Source organism: Falco biarmicus, chromosome 9 (genome assembly GCF_023638135.1).
Source record: "Falco biarmicus isolate bFalBia1 chromosome 9, bFalBia1.pri, whole genome shotgun sequence".
NCBI lineage: Eukaryota > Metazoa > Chordata > Aves > Falconiformes > Falconidae > Falco > Falco biarmicus.
This window is the reverse complement of record NC_079296.1, coordinates 8,695,206-8,718,888: the sequence shown is the minus strand read 5'-3', so window position 1 is coordinate 8,718,888 and position 23,683 is coordinate 8,695,206. Positions and strand designations below refer to the sequence as shown.

The 23,683-nt window shown below is 59.4% G+C and overlaps 3 protein-coding genes across 10 annotated transcripts; 1 reads left to right on the top strand and 2 right to left on the bottom strand.

The window, feature by feature from the left end:
• Positions 1–3,688: 3,688 nt before the first annotated feature.
• Positions 3,689–5,774, bottom strand: LOC130155320 (RING finger protein 222). Its single transcript, XM_056352460.1, is given in 2 exon segments — positions 3,689–4,507; positions 4,509–5,774. Coding segments are annotated over 2 exon segments (981 nt in total). The 5' UTR covers positions 5,322–5,774; the 3' UTR covers positions 3,689–4,339.
• A 1,616-nt stretch (positions 5,775–7,390) lies between these two features.
• Positions 7,391–22,792, bottom strand: NDOR1 (NADPH dependent diflavin oxidoreductase 1). 8 transcript variants are annotated; one of them, XM_056352456.1, is made up of 15 exons: positions 22,751–22,792; positions 21,559–21,693; positions 21,023–21,100; positions 20,496–20,593; positions 19,562–19,660; positions 18,787–18,888; positions 18,067–18,273; positions 17,595–17,716; positions 16,422–16,642; positions 15,936–16,043; positions 15,099–15,213; positions 14,036–14,182; positions 13,277–13,395; positions 10,639–10,733; positions 7,391–7,598 (listed from the first exon to the last, which is right to left on the bottom strand). In XM_056352456.1, exons 2-15 carry the CDS (start codon positions 21,691–21,693, stop codon positions 7,454–7,456), a joined length of 1,791 nt encoding a protein of 596 aa, XP_056208431.1. In that variant the 5' UTR covers positions 22,751–22,792; the 3' UTR covers positions 7,391–7,453. The 8 variants fall into 8 exon arrangements, 6 of the variants coding, with proteins under 6 accessions (XP_056208431.1, XP_056208427.1, XP_056208430.1 ...); XM_056352452.1 differs by having other exon boundaries at positions 22,740–22,758; XM_056352455.1 differs by lacking the exon at positions 22,751–22,792 and adding an exon at positions 22,406–22,575.
• An 11-nt stretch (positions 22,793–22,803) lies between these two features.
• On the top strand, positions 22,804–23,683 carry TMEM203 (transmembrane protein 203). Its single transcript, XM_056352459.1, has one exon. The coding sequence runs from the start codon at positions 22,935–22,937 to the stop codon at positions 23,343–23,345; it is 411 nt and encodes a 136-aa protein (XP_056208434.1). The 5' UTR covers positions 22,804–22,934; the 3' UTR covers positions 23,346–23,683.

Genomic DNA, 23,683 nt, shown 5'->3' with positions numbered 1-23,683 from the left:
CCCGGGTGTGCTGTGGGGGGACAGGGACAGTGGTGCAATGTCAGCCCTTGCCTTGCAGCTGCAGGTGAATTAGAAGTCTTTCAAACTCACCCTGGCATCCCAAGCTCTGAAGTGCTTCCATGGCTGCAGTGGCCACACCAAGGTTCATGCATCCAGTTTGGGTTTCCAAAGCACTCTGTGTCCCACCGCCTGCTTAAACACGGCCAGGGTATCACCATGGGAGCAGATTTGGCCACACGTGAGCAAAGATGCTCACAGATGTTCCCAGATGAGCTGGCTGTAAAATCTCCTCCTTGACGTAATGTCTGTCCCAGGCTGGGATGAAGCTCTGGGGTCCCCCAATGTGCAGACTGGCCCGTGATGGGAGGGGGGACTTGGGGGGTTAAGTGGCTCCTGGAGCCTTCCCCAAACGCCCTCATTTCAGATGTGGGAAGGGCCAGGAATAGGCAGCTCTCTGCTGGTTTAGGATCAGCCTTTGGCACGGGTTCAGGGAACCACGCTTCCCAGCCGTTCTCCTCAAAACCCGCTCCCACAGCCCAGCCGGTGGGTGCCAGCGGTTGTGCCAGGCCAGGGGCAGCTCTGCACTCCTGCCAGTGGTGGGTGGGCAGCCCTGGGCAGTGCCGAGGTCGGTTCCCATGTGTGTGACCCCACTGGTCCCCATCCTGCCCACCACCCTACACGGCTGCACACCAGGACTGGTTTCCCAGTGGCACAGAAAGGGGGGAAGATCCATTCCCAGGGCAGGGGCCAAAGGCTGTCTGGGCTGTGCAGCAGCACCATGCCAAGCTGGGAAGGAGGTGGCTGAGAATCAGGGCTGTGCCCTGCCTGGGGACATGCAGCTTTGAAACCTCGACCTGGGGCGGTCACGCACTCGAAACAGCCATTTCAGCAGAGAGGAAGCTGCTTGCAACAGCTTCTGCCAGCGCCCAGCTTTCACAACGAGGTGCAACCCCGCACCAGAAGTTAATGTGCTGTGGCACCGAGCCCAGGAGGCTGTGACAGGTCCCCAGAGCAGCGCTGGCCCCGCGGATGGGGAGGGACTGCTGAGCTTGGGAACTTTTGTGGGGTTAAATCCAGGTGAGGGCTGCCTGCAGGCACAGGCACCTGCTCCTGCTCAGTTCTCAGCTCCACGTTCAAGGCCGGGTTTCTGACACAGGAGTTGCTCCCAGTGCCTCACCGCTTTCATGCCACCCCCCTGGCTGCTGTCCCTCCTTCCTCACTCTCACAGGTGCAGGATGGGGACAGTGCAGGCATGTCCCCAGCGTGGGGGCTGAGCAGGGAAGGGAAGATGCTGCTGCTGTTTGTGGTGCAAAAGGGTGGGGATGCCTCTGACCAGAGCTGGATGGGGCCCCGACACCTCAACCCCCTGACCCTGACCCTCAACCCTTGCCTGCCTAGGCAGGTGAGACTGGGCACATTCGGTGCATGTCCTAACTGCCACCCAGGCATGGCTGGGGACCAGCATCAGGGACCCACTGGGCTTCATCAGGAGAAGCCAGGAGAGAGATACAGCCCCGCAGTGCCCCGAGTGGGCAGGTCCCTGCAGGGATGGGGACAGCCGCGTCACTGGTGTGGGGACACCACCACCATTCCCCACCGGGGTGCCAGCAGCTGGGAGATATGATGAAGCATTTGGGGTGCAATGGCGTGTCAGGGGCTTGTGGGAGGGGACAGGGAGGACTGCGAGGGGGACAGGAGGAGATGGGGTGGATTTGGAGGGCTATGCTGGAATCCCTGGGGGGAAGGGGAGAGGGGTGAGAGGGTAGCAGAGGAGAGATGGGACAGCTGGTTAGAAGGCAGCTGAGGGCTGCATGGGGGGGGTGTGGTGAGGCTGGGGTACATGGGAGGGCTGTAGGAGGGTGCTGGGGTCTGCACTGGGATGTGCACAGGGGGGCAGGGTACATACAGCTGCTGGGGGCGCATGGTGCTTAGTAGGGGTACAAGGGGGACTGCAAGAGATCAGGGGGTGCATGTATGGGGCTCTGCGGAGGACTTTGGGGGGGGCTGTGCTGGGGGATGGTGCCCTGCAGCCAGAGCACTGCCACAGCCTCCCATGGCTCTCAGCACGCCGCCCCCGGCCCCAGCACACCGGGCTGCTCGCCGCTATCTCAGTGCGCTAAATATAACCGAGTCCTTGTGAGCGGACGCTGCAGCCAGGCTCCCGCGGGCCAGCCCTGCCTGCATGGTCTGCGGGCAGCACCAAGCTCTGCATCACCTACGGGCTTGGTCCCACACCGCAGCCCTCCTGAGGGACCCCATCCCTGGGGTGATTTAGGTGCCCTTCTCCAGCTTTCAGCGCCCAGAGGTGCAGGCTGCCCGGTGAGGGCAGCGCGGATGCGCTGGAGGGTGCATCGTGCTCCGTCGTGTCCCCACAGCGACAGATCTGGCCTGGTTTGCCCAAAAGCCCATTACACCCCCCATGTAATGTAGAGCAGGGACACGTGCCAGGCCTCCCATGTGGTGGCGGGGCCCCCCTGGGTGTTTGAGCCCCCCTCTCCCTGCAGGCCCCATCTAGCCAAAAATGCCCCCAGCCAGGGCTGAGCTGGCTGTTCTCCTGATGGACCTGCTCCATTTGGTATAAATAAATATTCCTTGGTGCACTGGGGGCTGGGGTGGGGGTGGGGAACCACCTGCCTCTGCCTCCCAGTCTGACCTGTTTCAGGGTGCTGCTCCTACCGCTGCCTCTGTGTTTCGCTGGAGCAATGCAAAGTAGTGCTGATGCTGAGAGTAGCCCAGCAATGCATGTCATGACAGATGTTGAGAGTAGCCCAGCAATGCATGTCACGACGGATGCTGAGAGTAGCCCGAGCACCACGGCAAAGCCCAGGGCCCAGATCTGTGCCGCTGTGGGCAGAAGGGCAGGGGTTCCTGCAGGGCTGTGCAGGCAGGGAGCAGGCACTCGCTCCCCACCAACCTGGCTCCCTTTGCAGGGGGAGGGGGATGGGGAGGGGTGGCACCCTGCTGGCCCCTGCAGCGGCAGCCCTGGGGAGCTGCCCACAGCCGGTTTCTGGGGAAGAAGAGCAAAGCCAGAACGTGCAGCCGGTTGCACAACCCCGGCATGGCTGGCAGGAGGACGGGGCACGGTGGTGCCAGCCACCAGCCCCTCGGCAGGGATGGGCAGGGTGGGGGTCGAGAGGGGAGACAGCGCAGGGGGACGATCCAGCATGGGGTCTGCGTAGAGCTTTGCAGGGCACTGAGAGGAGCCTGACAGTGATAAATAAGGAGCAGCATGCTCCAGGCTGCAAAGATGGGTGCCGGCACCGCAGAAGACTGACCCCCCCCCCCCGGTGGGATCTTAGGAGGATTGTGGGGCTCTGACACCCCCCTGCCACCCACTGCCAGCCCAAAGGTGGCTGGAAGCCTGGAGCCATCCGCATCTCCTGCCCCTCGGGGTGCAGATGACCCCGACAAGCAGCTGCCAGCCCAGTGCTCTGTGGTGTCGGGGAGCAGGGGTGCGGAGGAGCTGTGCCCTGGCCTGGGCATCGCCTGGCTGGGACACTGCCCCTGCGAGAGATCGGCTGCCAAGTCCGAAGCAGAGCCCACACCCCGCTCACCACCCAGACACTCCTGCCGCTGGTCCTGCTCCCCGGCAGCCGTGGGCAGGTCCCGTGGGCACAGCCCCAGTGCCGCACTCTCCGGGGGCTCCTCACCTGTGGTGCCCCGCTGGAGCTGGCTGCCAGCACCAGGCTGCAGGGGACCGAGCCGTGTTTGCTCTCTTATCGCCACGAAGCGCAAGGCATGAGCACGGGCTGGCACCACTCAGCCGGGGCTGGGAGGTGTTGCAGTGGGGGCTTGGGGACCACTGCCTGACCCCGTCCCCTCCTTGCGTCACCGCTGGACCACAAGTGGACATGCTCAGCCTGGACCAAGCAGTGAACTCAGCTGGACACAGTCATGGTACAAATGCGAGTCGTATTTTCACTCCACACTGGGGAACCCCAGTCTGTCTGTCCCAGGGGTGTGCAGCGCAGCTCACAGCACAGCCCCGCTCTGCCTGCGGCGACCCTCCGGTTCCCAGCCCCCCACCAGAGACATGCCCACGGTGCAGGAAGGGCTCCCGCCCCATCGGCCCCTTCACTGCTGCAGTGACGTGTCACCCAGTGTCCGGTGGGGTGCAGGCAATGCCCAGCTTTGGGGTCACCTCCCTCAGCTGCCCACTGCAGCTCCTCTGCTGCCTCAACTGCTGCAGGCTCACTGGCAGCGCCGGAGTATCCCAGGCCCCTGGGTTCACAAGCTTGCTCCCAGGCTGGCATCACCACCCAGCAGCAGCCCCAGGGGCAATGCAGGAGCAGGACTCCTCTCCTCACGCATGGCCCAGACTGCAAGCATGGACCCAGCACTACTTATCGAGGATGAGGAAGAGCAGCACCATCAGGACGATGGGAAGGAAGATGAGGAGCAGGCTGAGCATTTCGGCTGCCAGCAGCAGTGCCAGCACCAGGAGGTAGCAGCAGCGGCAGCGGTGCTCCAGCCGCCCCAGCCCACGGATGAGGCAGGGTGGGTACCGGACACAGGGCAGGCACCCGAACATGCGGCTGGTGTGGAAGCGCACCTGGAAGCGATGCTCGAGGGCACCGGCAAGGCCTGGGCGCCGGGGTGGCAGGGCGGGGGGGCCGGGGGGTGGCCAGGGCATCAGTGGAGCCAGGCTGAACGTGCAGCAGGAGCAGCTCCTCTTGCAGCTTGCAGATCTCCCACTCCAGCATGGGTGTCTTCTGGCGGCAGATGGGGCAGCGCACGCGGCCGAACTCAGCGCCGGCGGCCGTGTCCATGATGGCACGCAGGCAGGCGTGGCACAGCCCGTGGTTGCAGTTGAGCAGGGCCAGTTTGTGCCGCTGCTCATCGTAGGGCTCCGTGCAGATGGGGCACTCGTCCTCGCTGCCTGCCAGCGTGTGGCACGGCTCTGCTGCTGCCACCGCCTCATCGCTCGATGTCTCCTCTTCCTCGCCGGAGAAGCTCAGGATGGAGCTGGAGGCGCTTTCCAGGCTGGGCGACCCCCGCCATGGCGCCAGGCTCCCCCCACGGGGCAGGATGGGGCTGGTGGCGGCAGCAGCGGGAGGGTCCTGCCCGGCAGGTAAGGAGGCACCTTGGGCAGGTGGTTCGTCATGCCCAGGCAGGAGCGACTCCGTTGTGTCCTCTGACGGCGGCGGGTTCCAGCATCCCCAGGCAGTGGTGGGTGCCTCTCCGCAGAGCAGGGGCGGCTCCCCAGGGCCCCCCGACCCCGCAGTGTCGCTCTCATCCTGCTGCCTGGCACAGCCTTCCCCACCGGCTGCCTGCACCGGCTGGGGTCCAGGCTCTGCCTCCTCGCCCACTGCCAGCTCCATGGGGGCAGCTGCCCCACCCCCACCTCCCTCACCTGCCACCCCCCCGAGTCCCCTCAGGGCTGGGTGCAGGATGTGGGCGCTGCTCCAGGGCAGGAGGCGGCCTTCAGCACGGCTGCCAGAAGGGTTTAAAGGCAGCAGCGTCTGCACAGAGTCCCGTCATCCCTCCAGCACAGCTTGGGGTGCCCTCCCAGACCAACGGGTCAGGAGCCCCTGAAGTGGGGTGTGTCCCCATCACCCTCACCAATACGCCATCCCAAGAGGGGCATCACCGTGAGCATCCAACAGCCACTTCCTCCTCCTCTTCTTCCTCCTCCCCAGCGCCGACACAGTACTGACCCACCACGGTCCAGAGGAGAGGGCAATGAGCTGGTCGCTGCCAGGTGCTGCCTGCTGCGCCAGCGAGGGGTGCAGGCAGCTGCTGCCTGCCGTGGGCCAGGCAGGGCTGGGACTGAGCCTGGCTCTAACCAGTCTGGTTTGTCAGCTTCTGGAAGCAGCTCAAATGCAGGCAGCCCGGGGCAGGCAGCCATGCCTGCGCCAATCAGCTCCAGCAAGAGCCGGGGAGGAGCTGGGCCCACGGCCGCCTCTTCTCCTCGCCCAGCAAAAGTGGAGCCACCTCGGTGGCCAGTGCTCCCCAGACCGCTACCCATGGGGCATGGCATGTGCCCTGCCCTGGCCCAGTCCAGCCGCCCAGCTCACACCCAGTATAGCACACCGGCATGGGTCCTGTGCTGCCCCGATCCAGCCACCCAGCTCACACCCAGTACAGCACACCAGCATGGGCCCTATGCTGCCCCAGGACAGCCCCCCGCGACCAGCTCATCCCTGTCCCCCAGGTCCATCCCTGTCCCGGGCCACCTCGCCTTGCTATGCTCTGCAAGCAGCTTGTAGGGCTTGGAAGGAAGAACACAGCTGTGTTCCCCCGGGAGGGAACAGTGGCACCAGTGCGATGACTGCCCTGCAGCAGCTCTGCGCTGGCCCTCCACTGGCCCTGGGGACACTCAGCCCAGCCAGGGTCTGCAAGTGCAACAGCTCCTCACAGCAAGGCAGCACTGGCAAAGCAGCAGGGTTGGGAGACCGGAGAAGCATCCCATTCCCACTCACTGTGGTGCCATAGCTCGAGCAATGCCCTGGGGCACACTCGCCCATGCAGGACCCCATGATGTGGTGTGTGGGAGGGTGACTGGGTCACAGACGTGGTGTGGCACTGCTGTCCCAGCCTGCTCTCAGGGACTGTCCTCAGCTGATTCATGCCCTGGGCCCTAATTGCTGTTTACACAGTGGCACAGAGTTCATCGAACCAGGCGAGGAAGGTGGTGGCACTGGCCCCACTGGGGCACCAGAACAGCTGGGAGGGCAGATGTTCCCAAGGCTGCCAGGGAAAGCACTGGAGGCTGCCCACCCCCCGGCCCAGCTGGAAACAGCTCCTGGGATGGGGTGAGGACAGGTCCAGCAGAGAAGGTGCTCAGGGAATCGGATAACTCAGTAGGAACTGGCACTCGGGGAGCACAGACTTTTGCATCGGGCAGGCTCGGGAAGATGAGCTGGCAGCAGAGACAGAGGGATGGAAACTTCCTTACTGCACCCATCCCCACTGGCCTCAGCCCTTGGAGACAGGGGGAACAGGTCTGTCAGGCCGGCCTCCTGCAGCAGGTGCTGCTGCTGCTGACTAATGCCAGGGTGGAGAGACTCCCATGCAACAGCTCACTTCCTCTAGGTCCTACCACAAACAACGGCTGCTGCCAATGCTGCAGCTCTAGCAGTGCCCACAGGTGCAGCTCACCCAGCACGAGCACCCCAGGAGCTGGAGCACACGGAACAGCAGCTTGGTCTCATGCAGGAGCCAGTCAGCGGCATCCCACGCCAGACTGCTCACCTCTGCTCTGGCACAGCGTGGGCACGGGGAGCCAGGCTTTAACCACACCAAACCCACACCCCCAGGGGACAGGTTCCCCCTGCCCACCATGGCCCTGCAGCCATCAGGGAAGGGCTGGCTCGGTAAATCCAGCCCCTTTGCCAGGCCCCTGTTTTGGCTGGGATAATCGTGGCCCAAGGACGATGCCAGAAGTGGATCATTCTTCTGGCTCTTTTATTCAAGCAGAGTTCATGGGCAAGGTGGAGGCAGGGAGCCAGGCTTACGACCAGGTTTCAGACTGGAAGCGCTGGGACCGTTCCAGGGCTGTTAAATACTCCTCTGCTTCAGAGGGTGACAGGCCACCTTCCAACTGTATCACCGACTGCAGGGCTTCAGCCACTGCCGCTGGCATCTGCTTGGCATTCCTGGAAGAGAGAGTAGGCAGCACGATAGAGGGCAAGCAGGAAAAATGAGGGCATATCTGCATCTCCAGTGCTCTGGCAAAGCAGCCCACGAGAGCAGGGCAGCAGTCCCTGCAGCTGACCCCACCGTCCCTGGCACACAGCGCAGGCTGCTGCTGCACCACAGCAGTGGGAACCTGCCTCACCCTGCAACACAGGCTGCCTGGCACTGAATAAATGACAGCCTTCAAGAAGCAGCTCGTACCACTCCCTAGAGAGCAGTGCCGTTATCCACACAGGGATTTTCAGGGCTGGCATTTGCAGGCAAAGATGTGGCCACAGTACCCAGTCCCTGGTGAAGGAGCATCACACAGCTCAGGAGCCTTAATTCTGGCCCCCATATTGCTCCACTTCCCATCCCCCTCATTAGAAGGACACGGGAAATATGTATGAGTCCTAATTTATCGGCAGGAGGGCAGGAAACTGTCCTTTCATCTCGGGAAACACTCAATGTAAAAAATGTCTGATCCTGAGCTGGGTAAGATGACTGCTGCGAAGGAGCAGCCGCTTCCATCCATCTGCTGCCACCTTTCAAGAAATCTGAAAAGATTGTTTTGATGGTGACATTTGTAACCAAAGACAGTTTAAACCTCAAAATAAGAGAAATGGTGAAGAAAACATGAGCTTCTACGTAGAAAATACCCCAAAACAACTCAACACTTCCAAGTGCATTATTTCTTATGGGAAATAAGAAAATCAGACTTTTTCCTGGAGAGAGTTTCATTTGATGAACTGACTCTGTGATAAAAAAAAATCTAATAAAAAATTTCCCAGCCTGCTCCAATTGGCACAAGAATCTGGCAACGTCCTTGCTGTTTCCCAAGAATAAGGCAGAATTCTGACTTGCTTTTGAAGCTGATTAACATCCCAAAATACACAGAAAGGAGGTCTTCTTTTTTTGGAAGAGTCTTATTGTTTCTGAGTCAAGCACCGATATACAAGTACAGTGTAATGTCGTCGGGCTTGTGATGGAAAACATGTCAGATATCTATTTTTTGCAGAAAAAGAGACACATTTTCAATCTTTTTGCCCCTGGGCAAGATAACCTGGGTACAATCACAGAGAAGATACAGCCCTGGCTCCCCAGACCCTACCGCAGCCAGCAAGGGCCTGACAAGGCAGACACACCGTGCTACATAGCCCAGGGCCACTGCTCAGGGCCACACAGCTCAGGATTCGCTTTCCCCATATTTCTCCTAGCATAGCTGAAACTGTGAATACTATTTTTAGGGGGGAATAAAGGCCACTTTCAGGCTAGCCCAGCTGCACCCCTGTTTGGCAACCCACTGGCAGTTCAGAGTCTGCGGGTCAGGCAGGGGCACTGTGATCCCGGGCATCGATACACATGGTGTGGGCTGTTCAGGATGAGTGGGAAAGCGCCCACTGCAAACAGGACAGGTGCCACTTATACAAGGAGGATGAGACTCCCAGATCCCACCTGTCTGATCAGGGCTGAGGATCATCCCATGCCAGGGACAAAGACCCCAGTGAGGTGGGTCTCAGCGCAACCTTCATGTCTAAAACACCCTCGTGACCACTGCAAAATCCTGCAAGGGGGACTGCTGCGCAAGCCTTGCTCTTTGCAAGATACTGATCCTTTTTTGGCAGCCCCCAGGGTGTCGCCATCAGCACCATAAAGTAGCAAAGGGGACAGAAGAAGGAGAGGACAGAACCATCAAGACACCATGCCCAGTGGTCACCCAAGAGCTGCCCAACAGTCTCAGCATTTGGACTGTGGATGGAGGCACGGCCCCAAGTCCCAAGTGCAGCTTGACGGAGGAAATCAAACCCGAGCCCCCGATCCACGGGTAGGAATGACGAGCTTGGGGTAAGTGCCCCAGGAAGCCCTGTGACACAGCAGGGAATGCCAGACCAGGCAGTAGCGCTGGTGCAGCAGTGAATGACAGAGCGGTGGGCGGCCTGGCCTCTGCTTCCTGGGCAGTAAACAAAAATCTCCTTCTCCCAGGAATGCAGCGGGGCCAGTCTCACCCTGCAAGGCACCATGGAAGTTCCTGCTCTTGTGGGAGACAGGCAGGAAAGTGCTCCCTGCAATTGCTGCTTGTGTCAACAGCAAGGCACGAGTTTGCACAGTGCTTTCTAGGTCGTGGGGTGCACGACAAAGACCGTCGCCAGCCTCTCGACAGCTCAAGGAGCCCAAACCATTTCACAACACTTGCCCCAGGCAGCAAGTGAGCAGCCTCCTCCTTGCCATACAGGCAGCAACAAGGGCAGGCAGGTTAAGGGCTTTGCCCAGGAAAAAAGCTACAGAGCTTGGAATGGAGCTGCAGATGTTCTGCCTCCAAAGGCCAGACCTCACCTTTTAGCCAACAGTTCAAGATTTCCAACCAGCTCAAAGTAAACACCTGGTAAACTGTCAAAGGAAGCAGGCTCCAGTGCAACGTGGCTTGTCCCTGCCCCAGGAAGGCAGTTTTGGGTGCAAAGAGCTAGCCAGAATGTGCTGAGGGGCCAAAAGCTGTTGCTCCCGAGCCCCAGCAATGGTGGAACCCTGGTATGCTGTGCTTTAAAAGCCTCCTGCCCACATGAACAGTCACAGGAACACCACAAGCCTCCTTCCCCAGTTTCACAGAGACCCACTGGAGGAGAGGGGTGTGGAGAGACCAGGGCCCTCCTGTTGTTACGGATTTGCCATGGGTGAGAAGCCAGATGGCCCACTGGCAGACAATGCTGGTCACAGGCACTGGCAGTTGGAGGGATGGGCACACAGAGTCAGCTGAAGTAGCTTTACCACGATTCCAGCTCTGCCCCTTCTAATCGAAGCACAGAATAGGTGAGAAATGGCCCTCAGCCAGGGCTTGCAGCGCAGGACGTATGGAGAGGAGGAATGAGCTGGTCCTTCTACACCAGTCCCTGGAGCCCCTAGACCTGGAGGGTGTAGGGTGTGCTCACTCTGGAGGCTGAGCTGTGGGAATGCCTCCAGTAAGGGGGAGCAGCAGTGACATGCAGCCTCGCTACCACAGCGCCTGTGTGGAGACCTCTCACTCACCCAGCCAGGTAGACATGAGCGCTCCTGCTGCTCAGCAGCTCCCACACCAGCCTTCTGTTCTCCTGGATGCGGTGCTGAACGTAAACCTTCTCCTCCTGCAGGGAAACACAGCACTGAGCCCACCCAGCCCTGGCAGCAGCCCCTGGGGACTGTTCTCAGGGGCTGTTTGCAAAAGTGCAGGGCAGCACAGCCCCCCAGAGCAGGAAGCACTGGGAGAAGCAGTTGGTTCCACTATTGCACAGGGAAGGGGATCCCCTCACCTCACGTCAGCAAACTGGGATGGGTTGGTGGGAGACGGGTGCAGCAGCAGGAGCTTCACTGGGGAACACACCCCAAGTAGCCCCCTTGAAACCTTTGGCTTCCCCCTGCCTGCTCCAGCTCTGATGAACAGCCTCTCCTGCCTCCCCTCTCCCAGCATGGGCACAGGAGGCTCTGTGGCTTCTCCCGTGCCCAGGCTGCTGCAGGGCAGAGACCCTTCCCCACATCCCTGGCTGCTGGTCCCAGCCCTGTCACCTGCTGGAGACCTGAAACAGCTTGGAAGGGCAGAAAGCTGGGAGGGACGGCCTTGGTCCCACTCCCTGCCTCCCTGCTGTGCATAGGGACTGGATACAACAGGCTTTTGGCACAGCATAGCCCGACCAAGGAGAGTTCCCAAAGGGTTAATCCACAGGACTTCACGCATCCAAGCAACTGCCTACGGCCCTGGCTTCTGCCCAAAAGGAACACCATTGCCAACATGCCTGAATTCACTGCCAGCACTGACGGCTCCTCCACGACAAAGGTGACACTGTGATGGAGGCCAGGCCCTCCACCCTGCATCCCATCACACCGGGCTCTGCACAGTGGTGAGGTGAGCTGAGCCAGGGCCGCAGCCTCCTCCCGAGGTCCTCCTCCCTCACATCCAGCCCCAAAGGCAACAAGGCTCTTGCTGTGTCTCAGGCTCCCTACATGCTGCAGCCTGGAGGTGTGCGTGGGAACAACCCCGAGCAGCAGCCAGCCCTGGCTGTCACAAGAGCTGGTCACCGCGTGGTCAGCAGGTCCCACACGGCTCCACGGCACAGCTTTACTGCTCGGACCGGCCGTCGGCGATGCAGGAGGTAAGCAAGCCCATCACAAGCACCGACACAGCCAGCCGGTAGCTCGGCTTCAGCATCATTAACATTAATCAGCTAAGTGCTGACAGAGGCTCTGTTGAGGCTGGGGCTCCAAGCAGGTCATTTAAGGACCTGCAGCTACCTAGAAAGGAGAGCACTCCAGTGACAAACTCAGGTCACGATATCTCAGCTAAACCCCAGGGCATCCTGCTGAGAATTACCGACAGTCGCATTAGGCTGGGATCAATCAGTCTGCACCGTGGGGCAGATGTGATGTGACAGAAGGTTGCTGCAAAGGGAACCTTACGAAGAGGGAAATCCTGCTCAGCATCCCAGCTCCTGCCAGAGTCATTGAAAACCAAGTTTTTGATGAGTTAACGTGTGTGGTATCTCCTAGAGCCATAGGTACAATGGCCCAACGTGGCACATCCTACCTGGCTGTGCTCCTGCTCGCCTCCCTGTGTGGCACTGCATGGACTCAGTGGCAGAAGACTCTCGTGACAAATTGCTTCACCCCACGGAGCAGGCAGAGAAGGGAGGCCGGGAGGCACACTCCAATATAAGTCCTGTCCCTCCAGAGCCTGCGAGGGCAGGAGGAAGCTCTGGGGCCACTCTCCAGATTCAGGGAGCAGTACGTCCTCCCTTCACTGTGTGAGCCATCAAGAAAAAAGGCAGAGTGGTCATCCCACAAACCTCTGCAGTGCTGCTCCTGTTCAAAGACTTGGAAAGCCTTCACAGAAGCATTGAACTCATGCCTTACAAGTGACTAGATAAAAGATGCTGGCTTCATGTCAATGCATGCACACAGTCAGGAGAAAAGGACTGGTGCAGCTGAGCTACCCAGAAATACCCACTCCTCACTGACCCTTTTTATCAGATCTCTGTTTCAAAGGCAGGCTGAGCTTTCAGTGCCATCAAGGGACAAGGCAAGGCAGTGAAACAGAGTCCCAGCCTGCAAAGCCTCTCCGGCAATGCAAAAAGCCCTGTAGCCCAGAGCGGAGGTAAGAAAGCTGCCCACCAAAGACACTGCCTGGGAAATAAGGGAGCAGAAGGGCTGAGTCGTGGGGGTGCTTGTACCTCCAGGGAGCTTTCTCCTGTATGGCTGAGGCACAGGGAGGGCTGGCATGAAGACCAAGCTCCTCAGCTGGCGATCACAGGCACACAATGGGGCGGGTGGCACTCAACCGAGAAAGGTTATTGCCTGATGACCCCTCCGAGAGCCTTCGGAGCCTTTTATCACTCACGTGGTCCAGCCAAACAAAGCTGGCTAACACCTTATCTGCTCCAGTGCTTGCCAGCCCTATCACAGCAACCCTTCTAGCTCAACTCAGCCAGACATGTCTTGGCTGGGCAGTGGCAGTGCCATGCTGGTGGGGATCCTGGCCAGCACCGAGATGGGGTGGGGGAGCGAGGTGACCGCTGTGTCACCCCACCAGGCCCTATGCAGGCCATGCCAACAGGTATAGGGGCCAGAAACACTGGCAGAGTCCCATCAGTGCTGCCTGAGATGCTTCTGTATCCACCCTCCTCCTCTGGGAACTAACCTGGTCCCTGGAGAAAGCTGTGAAGAGTGTCAGCAAGCCCCTTGTCACCAGCTCTTCCCACTCCGCCTGGCAGTAGAAGTCCTTGGATTTCTGGCGGCAGCCAAAGAACAAGCAGTTCCCTGCAGACAGCAGACCACAAGGGCTGTGCTGTGTGAACCAAATGCCTTGCAAGCGTTGGGGACTGTTGGTGCCCATGGGACGTGTGGCAGAGCCCCAAGGCTTTCACCTCTCTGCTGCGCCTAGCTGACAGGCCTGGAAGAGCCAGCAGCCGTATGAGCATTAAGCCAAGCAAACTGTGGTAGCCAGAGGCCCCGGTGTGCTGAAAAACCAGAAGGTGGGGGGCGGGCAGGGCAAGAAGAGCTCCCCAGGGCTGCCTGTTCCCCTCCACAAGCCTCAGCTGCCTGCCAAGATCCACAGCTGAGCCAGGGGAATGAGGATGGGGCAAGGGGGAAGGCATGACTCCTTGTATAGTGGAATATGAGCTCAGTAACCCATCTCCCCTCGCAGAGAGCCAAGAGCAAACCTCTGCAGAGCCCTGCCCCAACCCAAGGAGCCACCCTGCAGCACAGCCTGCGAATAACCACACAGGCTGCACACATCAGGTTCTGGTGCTCACCCACCCCAGAGTCCAGCTCAAACACAGCAAAGCCTGGGCCCGTCCAAACCCTCAGGAGCCCCCTGTCCCCCTTTCCCATATGTTTAACACAGACCTGTCTGCAGCAAGGGTCATCCCAAGTCCCTCCCAGGACCATCCCTCACCTCTACGTCCTTGTGCCACCCGCTCCTGTATCGCTGCTCGGAAAGGTGCCACCCCTGTGCCAGGGCCAATCATGATCACGGGGGTCTCAGGGTCAGCTGGGAACTTCATTCCTCCTTTCTTCACCCAAAGAGGCACCCGGACATCACCTGCAAAACAAACAGACCAGCTAGCATCACCCCACCACCACTGCACCTGTGACATCCTGCAGAGGGCAAGCGAAGCATCCAGGTCTTCCTGGATGCTCAGAAGATACAGACAGCACCTGGCTTACCACCACCCCAGCACCAAGGCACTGTCTCTGCAAGCACCTGAGCGAACCCCAGAGCAAAGCAAGAGCCCCACTTCTCTTCACACCAGCTGGTGCCAGGGAAGACAGTGGTGGAGGTGAGCAGAGATTTCAGCCTGGCTGTTGAGTAAGGGAGGGCCAAACTTGCCTCCTCTGGAAGCCAGAGGAGAGGTGAAGATCCCCGTACAGATACTCTGAGAAGACCAAATCCTGCCCTGGAGTCATACAGAACAATTCTCTACCATCATGCAGCATGAAGACCCTGCAAACTTGTCAAATTTGCTTGGGGACCCAGATGGATGTGTCTCACTGTTAGAGCAGATGAGCAGCACACACAGGCTTTGGAGGACAGGATGGATGGGCTCAGAGGAAGGATCGTCGTTCCCAGAGCTGGTGCTATGGGGCTGGAGGTGTCCAGCAGTCGAAGCACTATCAGCTCCAGGACGCCAGGAGCAGCCCACTGTGGGACAGCAGGGCATGCTGATGCTGGGAGCAGGAGGGTTGAGCAGCTGGGAGAAAACCAGGAGCTCAGGGCAAGCTGGAGGAACATGCCATGCTCTGAAGAGGATGGGAGCACAAGGAAGGACAGCTATGGTGAGTTCAGCCCATCCTGCCAAGCCAGTGTACTGAAGCTCCCCATGGTGGTGGTGCTCCACCCAGGGTCCAGGCAGCTCCAGCACACAGCCAGCACACACGCAGCTCCACCGCAATCCCACGGGATCAGTGGTGTGTTCTGTGGCAAGCACACAGGGTTCTCACAGAGTCCAAGCAATTACCTTGCTCTGGGTTGAGAGAAGCCAACCAGGTAGAGCAGAGACCACGTCGGGGTTTGCTGAGCCGCGTCTTGTACTGCACTACGGCCATGAGGATCTGGATCCGGTCAGGGTGAGCCTGTGTCCAGACAGGAGTCACGAGAAATAAGAAGACACCCGGCCCAGCTCTGCAGGAAGAGCCCACTGCCTCCTCCAGGGACAAAGCCTGTGCTCAGCTCCTGCCAGGGCATCTGCAAGACTTGTCCCAGCCTGAAACACCCACTCGGACACAGAATGGAGCACACTCTTACCCAAAACCTTTGCAGTGGGGAAGAGGGTTTTTCCCGAGAAGCACTGCTGTGGGAAGGCCCTGCACAGCTGGCAACAGTGACAGAGGCTGTCCAACCCAAGAGGCTCCCATGGAGGACAAATGCCACTCGTGCATGGGCTGACCTCTGCCAAGCCACCCGGGCCAGGTCCCGCTGCCACCTCCCGGCAGCGGCAGGAAGCAGCACTCCCCCTTCCATGGCCACACCACACGGGACACTCGAGTCTCCACCGCACCACATCCCACCGCTCCCTGTGACGAGGACACCAGACCTCTGGAGCGCACTGGGCCAGCCCCAGCTCTTGCAGGGCCACCGGAGGGCAAGCGCCCTAACCCGGAGGCTGGCACAGCCCTGGGGTTTACACCCAGCATAGCAGGCTGCCGCAGGCTCACAGTGCGGCAGCAGTTCGGGTGGGCTGTGGGTGCTCAGAGGGCCTGGGAGTACAGCCTGAACATCTGCGGTACGCACCAACGGTCAGCCCTGGCCCTGCCAGACCCTCAGCTCAGAGCCTGACGTGAAGCTGAGCTCTTACCAGCATGGAGGAAGCGATGGAGAAGGCACGGGGTCTGATGCGAGGGATGAGGTCCAGCAGGTATTCGGGTGGAATAGCACACGTGGTGTGAGGGAAATCCCACATGACCTGCAATGCCAAGGCTGGGTGAGAACTGGTACACCCCAGAAGGCATCCTGCCTGCTTCTCGGGGTGTCAGCGGCTGTCCCACACTGCTGTGCCACGCTGCCCTCGACCAAAGGCACCGCACAGGGTACCTCTGAGCACCAACCGCACTGTCCCACTGCCCTCCTCTCACCCCCAGGCTGCAGCACAGGGCCCACCACACAGCCCAGAAGGATTTGGAGGTGGTCTTAACCACCAGGAGAAATCCAAGGACACCAGAAAGTGGGTGAAGTAGATGAAGTTCCCCAGCCAAGAAATCATGGCTGATCATCTGCCTGGGCGCTTTATGCCACAGCACAGCCCTCATGAAGTGGGTTTGCCACGCTCCCCCCCCAGCCTTACCTCGAGCGTGCTCCTGCGGGGCCGGTTGCAGTAGCTGTATAGTTCTTCCTGGCCCTGCGCAGAGCTGAACTCCTGCAGCTTCTCCCGCTCCAGCTCGTTTGTAGAGAAGTAGGACAAGAGCTCAAAGAAGGAGCGTCGTGGCACACAGGAGATGTCCAGGTAGTGAGTGACCAGGTGCCGGATGGTGCAGGGCTGTGGCAAGAGGGCAGGGAGGGATGTACCTGCAAGGCAAGGCACAGGGAGAGCTCAGGGCCAGCACCGGGCTGGATGCCTGAGCACTGCCCACCTGCTGCCCCCACAGTTCTGCCACTCCCCAGGCACCCAAATAAGGGCAGCCCTGCTGCCTGCAGGCACCCACAGGTTGCGTGAACGTGCTAGTGAAGCCAACTTTAACTACTGCCATTGTTGCTCCACACCTTGGGCCTGCACTCCCTCTTGCTCTCCCCAGCTTGCTTTCCAAACCCACAGGTTTGCAGCAGAGAAAGTCAGCAGTGCTGAGCTGTCCCTTTATGCAAGTGCTTTAGGACAATCCCTCATCCGTATGAGTCCCACCTCACCCACACACAGTGCAGTGTAAATAACCAGCAGTGTCATATATGTCAGGCCTGTTCTTATCTCCTATTTCTCTCCCAATGGTGTGAGAAGCAGCCTGGATTCCTCTTGGGTTTGCCTGCCAGGCAAAAATCCCAACACTGACAGACACACAAAAGATGGAGGAGGAACGGGCACTCAGGGGAAAGGAGAGAAAACTCTCAGAGCCACCAAGAGGTTGCTCTAGTTGTTAATGCTGGTTTGTGGTTGCAGAACCACCTGCAGAAGGTCCCTGGGGTGCAGGCAGAGCGGGGAGACCTGCATGTCCCAGGCAAGGAGGCACAAGCTTCCCGACTTCAGGTTTGGGAGGCTACAGGATCCTCCACGCTCTGTGCTGGCGGCTGCAAAGGCACAAGGCAGCCTCAGCACTGGCCCTAATGCGGGATCCACGTGTGCGCAGCGCTGGGAGGGAAGGGGAGCCCCCCGTACTGTGAGACAGGCAGGTGTCCTGTACCCATTAGCCACTCCCAGCTCCCTATTAACCAGGTCTACAGCAAAGGCAAAGCAGAGCTTCAGGTGGGCCAGAGCTCAGAGGCTGTCCTGTCCCAGCAGGGAAGGAAAGGAGTAGCAGGCAGGACCTACCGGGCTCCGTGGGCTTCAGCACAAAGCGTCTGTCTGGGTCCAGGCGCAGGAGCTGGCAGAACTGCTGCACGTCTTCAGGGCAGTTCTGGGGCTGGATCATCACCACGTCCCCTGCACTGAACCTGTGGAAGCAGCAGGACCTGCCAAGCGCAGCCAAGGAGCAGGCCCATGGGCACAGCACCGCCATCCCAACCAGCACCTGCACCAGGGGGGAGGCCACAACTCTGCCAGATTTCCAGTGTCACTACCATTGTGCTCTCTAACCTAGCTCTAAAGACAAGAACTGGTCCACGGGCAGGACCCACACTGCTATACACCCCTGACTTTGTCATGGAGGGGGACAGTGCAGCAGGGACCATGCCCACAAGGCCATAGCCTCAGATATTACTGAAGGAGAGTGGGAGAGAAAGGCAGGCTGTGGGACACCCCAACCCACACATCAAAGCCTGGGGGAAGTCAGGAAAATTCTCACGTGATGCCTGAGCCCGTGACATCAAACTCGATGAGCCGGACATCCTGGAAATGGGATTCTGCTGTCACCCGCTGATTAGACACCATCCGGGCAGCGAAGGGATGCAGCTCAGAGGGAACAGCCCTGGGTGCTGATGGCTGGAGCACGTCACCATTGGGGTGCAGGGAGTCCTCAGCCAGGTAGTGCAGGGTGTATTTTGGGGGCAGGCTGTGGGGAGGAGAGCAATGCAGTGTGGTTACCTCCATGCCACAGCTCCTCTGCTGCTGTAGTGCTAGAGGCTGGAGGCAGGGAGAAGCCTGAAGTCTCTCACCATACCCAACACTCATCATCCCTGTCCCCTGCACCTGGCTCACGGTAAGGGAACGCAATGCAGACTGCCAGGGGAAGGAGATCCCAAAAGCTCCAGAGCAGGCAGAGGGAGGCTGGCTGGGCATACACGCTCAGCAGGTCTGCCAAGGGCAGAGGCACATCAGGACAGCAAGATGGGCAGAACCCTGTTGGGGCAGCTAGCTACACACATACCCAGGGGACAAGGGGACATCCCATCCAGAGAGAGATGGGCCACCCATGGCCAAAGTTCAAGGGATACTTGGGACACCAGAAGCCGTGTGAGAAGGCTTCCTGGTCAAAGTGGAGCATAACTCCACCCTGGAGAACTGCCAAGGAAACACGGCATTTCATACCAGCCAGCTCCAGTCCCTGCCCAACCTGTGCACTCACCGTACATCTGCGCTGATGATCTCAAGGCCAGGAGGGAGAGGATACAAGGCAAGGATCTTGTCCCATAAGGCCAGGAGCCATGGATCAACCACTGCATATGGCCTGCAAGCAGGAAATTCGGGCTGCAGCAGTGCAGCAGCATCCCTTCAGGCTCATGTGCTGCTACCCCTGCAACGGGACAACTCTGGGCCACCCCTGGGCAACCACCTCTGCTCCCCTTTCGTTGCAGATCTGCTCCATGCCGTTCCCCTCCTGCTTCAGGTCTGGAAATGTCTCTGGCACCCTAAGCACTCACTTGCTCTCTAGGGCCCAACCACTGGCAGCTGAACAGAACCAACCCCTCCAGCACAACCAGTGGCAGTTACCAGCTCCCTGAGCCACACACAGCCTCTGCCTCACGTGAGGAGAGCAGCAGCACAGTTCAGGCTGCTGTAATGCCACCAGGTATGTGGCAGTGTGACACAGCTGTCCCCTGGTCTGAACAGGACTGGGGCAGAGCCAGGAGACACTGGCACATGCTGGGGGTTGTGGGACACCCTGGAGAAGGAAGTGACCCAGGTCCTGGCACCGGAGAGTTACGAGCAGAGACCAGCACAGAGAGCAGCAGGAGGCTGCTGGTCGTGTCTGGGGTGCAGGAGGAGTCTCATGGTGGGGAGCATCACGCTGCTGTCCCTGAGGCTGGGTAAAGCATACACAGCCCTGCCATCAGGCTGAGGACAAAACTGTAGTGCACCCCAGGGCTCCCCCTCGAGCCACCCCTCCACTGGGCTCTTACCCCAAGTCATGCTGGTCATCTCCCAACGCCACTGGCAGCAGAGGGTTGCCCCCAAGCTGTAGCACCCGTTTGTGCAGCTTCTTCGCAACAAAATTAAACCTGAGCAAAGAATAACCGCAGCTGCAGAGGGCAGGGCTGCTCTAGCAGAACAGCAGGTGCTGGCTACATGAGCCAGCACACGCTGCCAGGGTTACGCCAGAGCAGCACAGAGGCAGGTCCAGCCAGAGCAAGCACACACGACCTGGCCCCGTGCCCTGCCCAGCCTATGCCTCCATCCTGGGGCAGCTCAGAGAAGCAGCTGGCTGCCACTTGCTAGGCCACACTGGCTGTACCCAGCTCCCAGAAGGGACTCAGGAAGGTCCAGTTTCCCTTCAGGGCAGCTTGTGCCCCAAGCAGAGAAACACTTCCTTCACTTTGTCCCCTTACTGCCTCACAGAGCTCAGGCACACTCCCCCCGCCCCCCCCTACCCCCACCCCTACAGCTCTTTCGGGCACATGGGAACAATCTTTTGAGACAGAACTGGGACCAACGGGGCTAGCTGCCACCTAAAACTCTGTGTTTCACGCCTCACGTTGGCTTGGTCCACTGAAATTGCTGTGGCACGGGCTTTCCTCCAATTCAGACAGAGAACTGAATGGCCGCAATAACTACAGGAAAATGATGTCTGACACACTGCAGCAAAGCATCTGCTTGAAGAGGCTGGGAGGAAAGAAACAGGCAGAAGCCAAATTCCTGGGGGTTAGGAGGGACACGGGCTGGTAGGGAAAGGATTTTTAAGGCTGGCGGGAATTACATTTAGTCTGAGCTGCTGCTCTACAATCAGACTCTGCCTCCCCTTACCCTCTTCATTCTCCAGCCACTGTGGTCTCGCCTGCAGCCAGAGCTGTGAGGAGCAGGTGTCACGGGCAGGCAAGGAGCCACAGAGCTGCTTACTTGGGATAGGAGGAGTCACCAAGGCCCAGCACAGCGTAGTCCAGCTGGCAGAGGGAACCAGGTGGCAGGTTCTTCCGGAACAGAAACCGCCAGAACATCTATGAAGGACACAACCTGGGAGTCACGCTGCTGCCAGGGAAGCCTTCCCTGCCTGCCTGTCCCTAGTTCGCCATTCACCCACCCACTGGGTCCCTCCTGTCCTCTGCTGAGTCCCAACTGAGTGGGGAGCATGGCCTTCTGCAGAAGTGACCCCTGAAAGTAGCCACCGCTACTACTTGCCAGGAGGGCGATGCTCTGTGAGCTCTCCACAAGGTCATGGCTCTTGCGATAGTGGGGCCCCTCTCAGCTGTTGAGCTGCTGAAACCTCACCAGCTCCCCGCCTTTGTCCCTTAAGGGACACAAGATGCAACTAGTACTGCTCCAAAGCTCCCCCCTCCAAAACAAACCACTGCTCAAGCTGCTTCAAGAGAGAAATCCAGTCACTGGACCAGGAATATAAAAGCAGCATGGACAGGAGCACATCCTACCTTCATGTTGTCAGGTGGGTCACCCTGGCCAGTGGTTGCACACACAAATACCACCAACAGCTCGTTGATGAGGTTGGCCTGTGGGCACAAACATGGAAAGGCACATTCAGGTCAGCAGCCTACAGACACGCGTCCCAGCTGTCCTGACACGGCTGCTCACATCGCATCGAGTTAATGGACAGGCCACACTCGGAATAAAACCCAAGTAGTGGCACAACCTCCTCTACAGGCACTGCAGCAGCATCTGCTGCCCACACACTGCCTGCAGCATCAGCTCCTCGGTGCTCCTCGCCTTACTGGGTATGGCTGAGTATTTGTCATCAAACACGGACTCTATCCCAACAGTCATTGCTCAGTTTTCACACCCTTTCAGCTGAGTTAACACAAGCTGCCCTCAGAAAGGGCACAGAGCCAGGACCTGGTGAAATACAGCAGGTCACAGCAAGGGTGGAGGATGCCCAAGTGCCAGAAATGGGGTTGGTAGAGACGGAGCAAGACCAGAACTGCTTGGAGCACCCCTCTGCATCACTACTCACCACGTCATAGCTGTCCAGGGCGTCTACTCTGCACTGGAAGTGTCGTTGCTTGGCTTCTCTGCCAATTCTCTCGGCTGTGTCTTCAGCCGTCCCAGTCTGGCTGCCAAAAAGAACAAGGAGTTTCCGTTCCACCATCTGCAAGACACAAAACAAGAGAATTATCAGGAGGCAAAGGGAGATGAGGGAAGACAGAGCCTGACCCACTCTGGGCTGGGCGTCACACCAACACCCACCCAGGCTTCAAAGGAGTGCCGATGCCTGTGGGTTCAGGTGGCTTTCATGGGGTTGCTGCTGCAAACAGCAAGCACAGGGATAGTTTGGAGACAGCAGTGGGATCCAAGGGCCCTGGGATTTCTTTCCACCCCTGCACAGCATTGAGGGAGCAGCACCCCCTTCAGCGCTCCTTGTCCCTGCTGCCAGGGCAAAGGGAAGGGGCTGGCTTGGGGGTCTAAAATTCACATTTAGGCTCATTTTAACTGTCCCTATCACTGCAGGCACAGTGCACCCTAGGCTCAGCTGTTCCGCATTTCTAGTTTTAAGTGTATCTGTCTGCCTTGAAATCCCCACCTGAGGGGGCCTGGGGAAAAGCCTGAACGCTCAGTGAGAGAGATTACGAGCAAGACACACGCTGCTCTCAACTGTGCACTCTCAAGCAGCAAGGGCCCTGTGCATTACCAGCAATGGCAGCCTGCAGGGAATCCAACCCAGACACCTGAGCTGCAAACTGAGCTGCAAACCACCAGCGTCCCCGTGGACAGCATGTGCTGCTCTCCTAATCACTAGGAAATTAAAAAAAAAATTATCCAGAATAACTAAAAAAAAACTCTAAGGAGGGAACATTACTGGCCTCGTTACAAATCAAGTCCTGCGCAGACGGGCTGCAGCATCAAGGGATTCCCCAATGCCATCAGGAAAAAGTTGGGGTTTTTTCCCAGCGGGGGCACTCTGGGATGCACATCAGGCCCGTCGGGCCCTGGGCAAGGCCTCGCTCCCCTCAGAGCCCCCGGAGGGGGGGTGGGGGGGGGGGGTGGGGGGAGAGGCAGGAACCCCCCAACCCGGCCTGGGGCCGCTCTAGGTGCGCCCACCCCCTGCTAAGCGGGGGCTGACAGGGGCTGGGAGCCGAGTCGGGGGCTCGGGCTAATCCCGGCCCCGAGCCCCCGACCCCCCGCCATATAACCCACTGTGCACTCACCGTGCACCGTCCCCACCCCGCCGCTTCCGCTTGCGTCACCACGCAGCGACACGCCCCCTTGCAACGTCATCATCCTGCGCCGCCGAGGGGGGCCTGCCGAGGCCTGGTGAGGCGCCGGGGCCGGGGGTCTCGTCCCCCCCCAGCCCCCCCAGGCAGCGCCCATGCCCCCGCGGCCGTCGGGACGATGCTGTTCTCCCTGCGGGAGCTGGTGCAATGGTTGGGCTTCGCCACCTTCGAGATCTTCCTGCACGGCCTGGCGCTGCTGGCCTTCTCGGTGCTCCTGGTCCTGAAGGTGGATGGCGAGGCCTCGGCGCTCTCCTGGTGGGTCGTCTTCGTCCCCTTCTTCGCCGCCGATGGCCTCAGCACCTACTTCACCACCATCGTCTCCGTGCGGCTCTTCCAGGATGGTGAGAAGCGCCTGGCCGTGCTGCGGCTCTTCTGGATCCTCACCATCCTCGGCCTCAAGTTCGTCTTCGAGATGCTGCTGTGCCAGAAGCTGGTGGAGCACACCCGGCAGCTCTGGTACGGCCTCATCATGTCGCCTGTTTTCATCCTTCTGCAGCTGCTCATGATCCGAGCCTGCCGGGTGAACTGACAGCGAGGGAGCCGGCTCCGCATCGCTGCCCTCGCTCCAGCTGGGGACGTGCCTGGCTCCCCTGGGCTCACAGTGACTGTCATCGGGCTTTTCCCCGTCCTTGTTTCTGTACAGAGTGGTAGGTGGCAGGTTGCACAGGGCTGGCGCTATGCGAGCAAGGGTCTGTAATTAAGCACGCTGCTGTATTGTGTAGCATCATGCTTCTTTGAAAGATCCTTTTGTGGCGCTTCCTTATTTCAGTTCACTCAGCTCTTGGTGTTAGTCTTGAAGTATCCTGCCATGCAAGCACTGTTTGATATGCCAGTTGTTTTATTTTAAAATAAAAATGCATGGAAGGA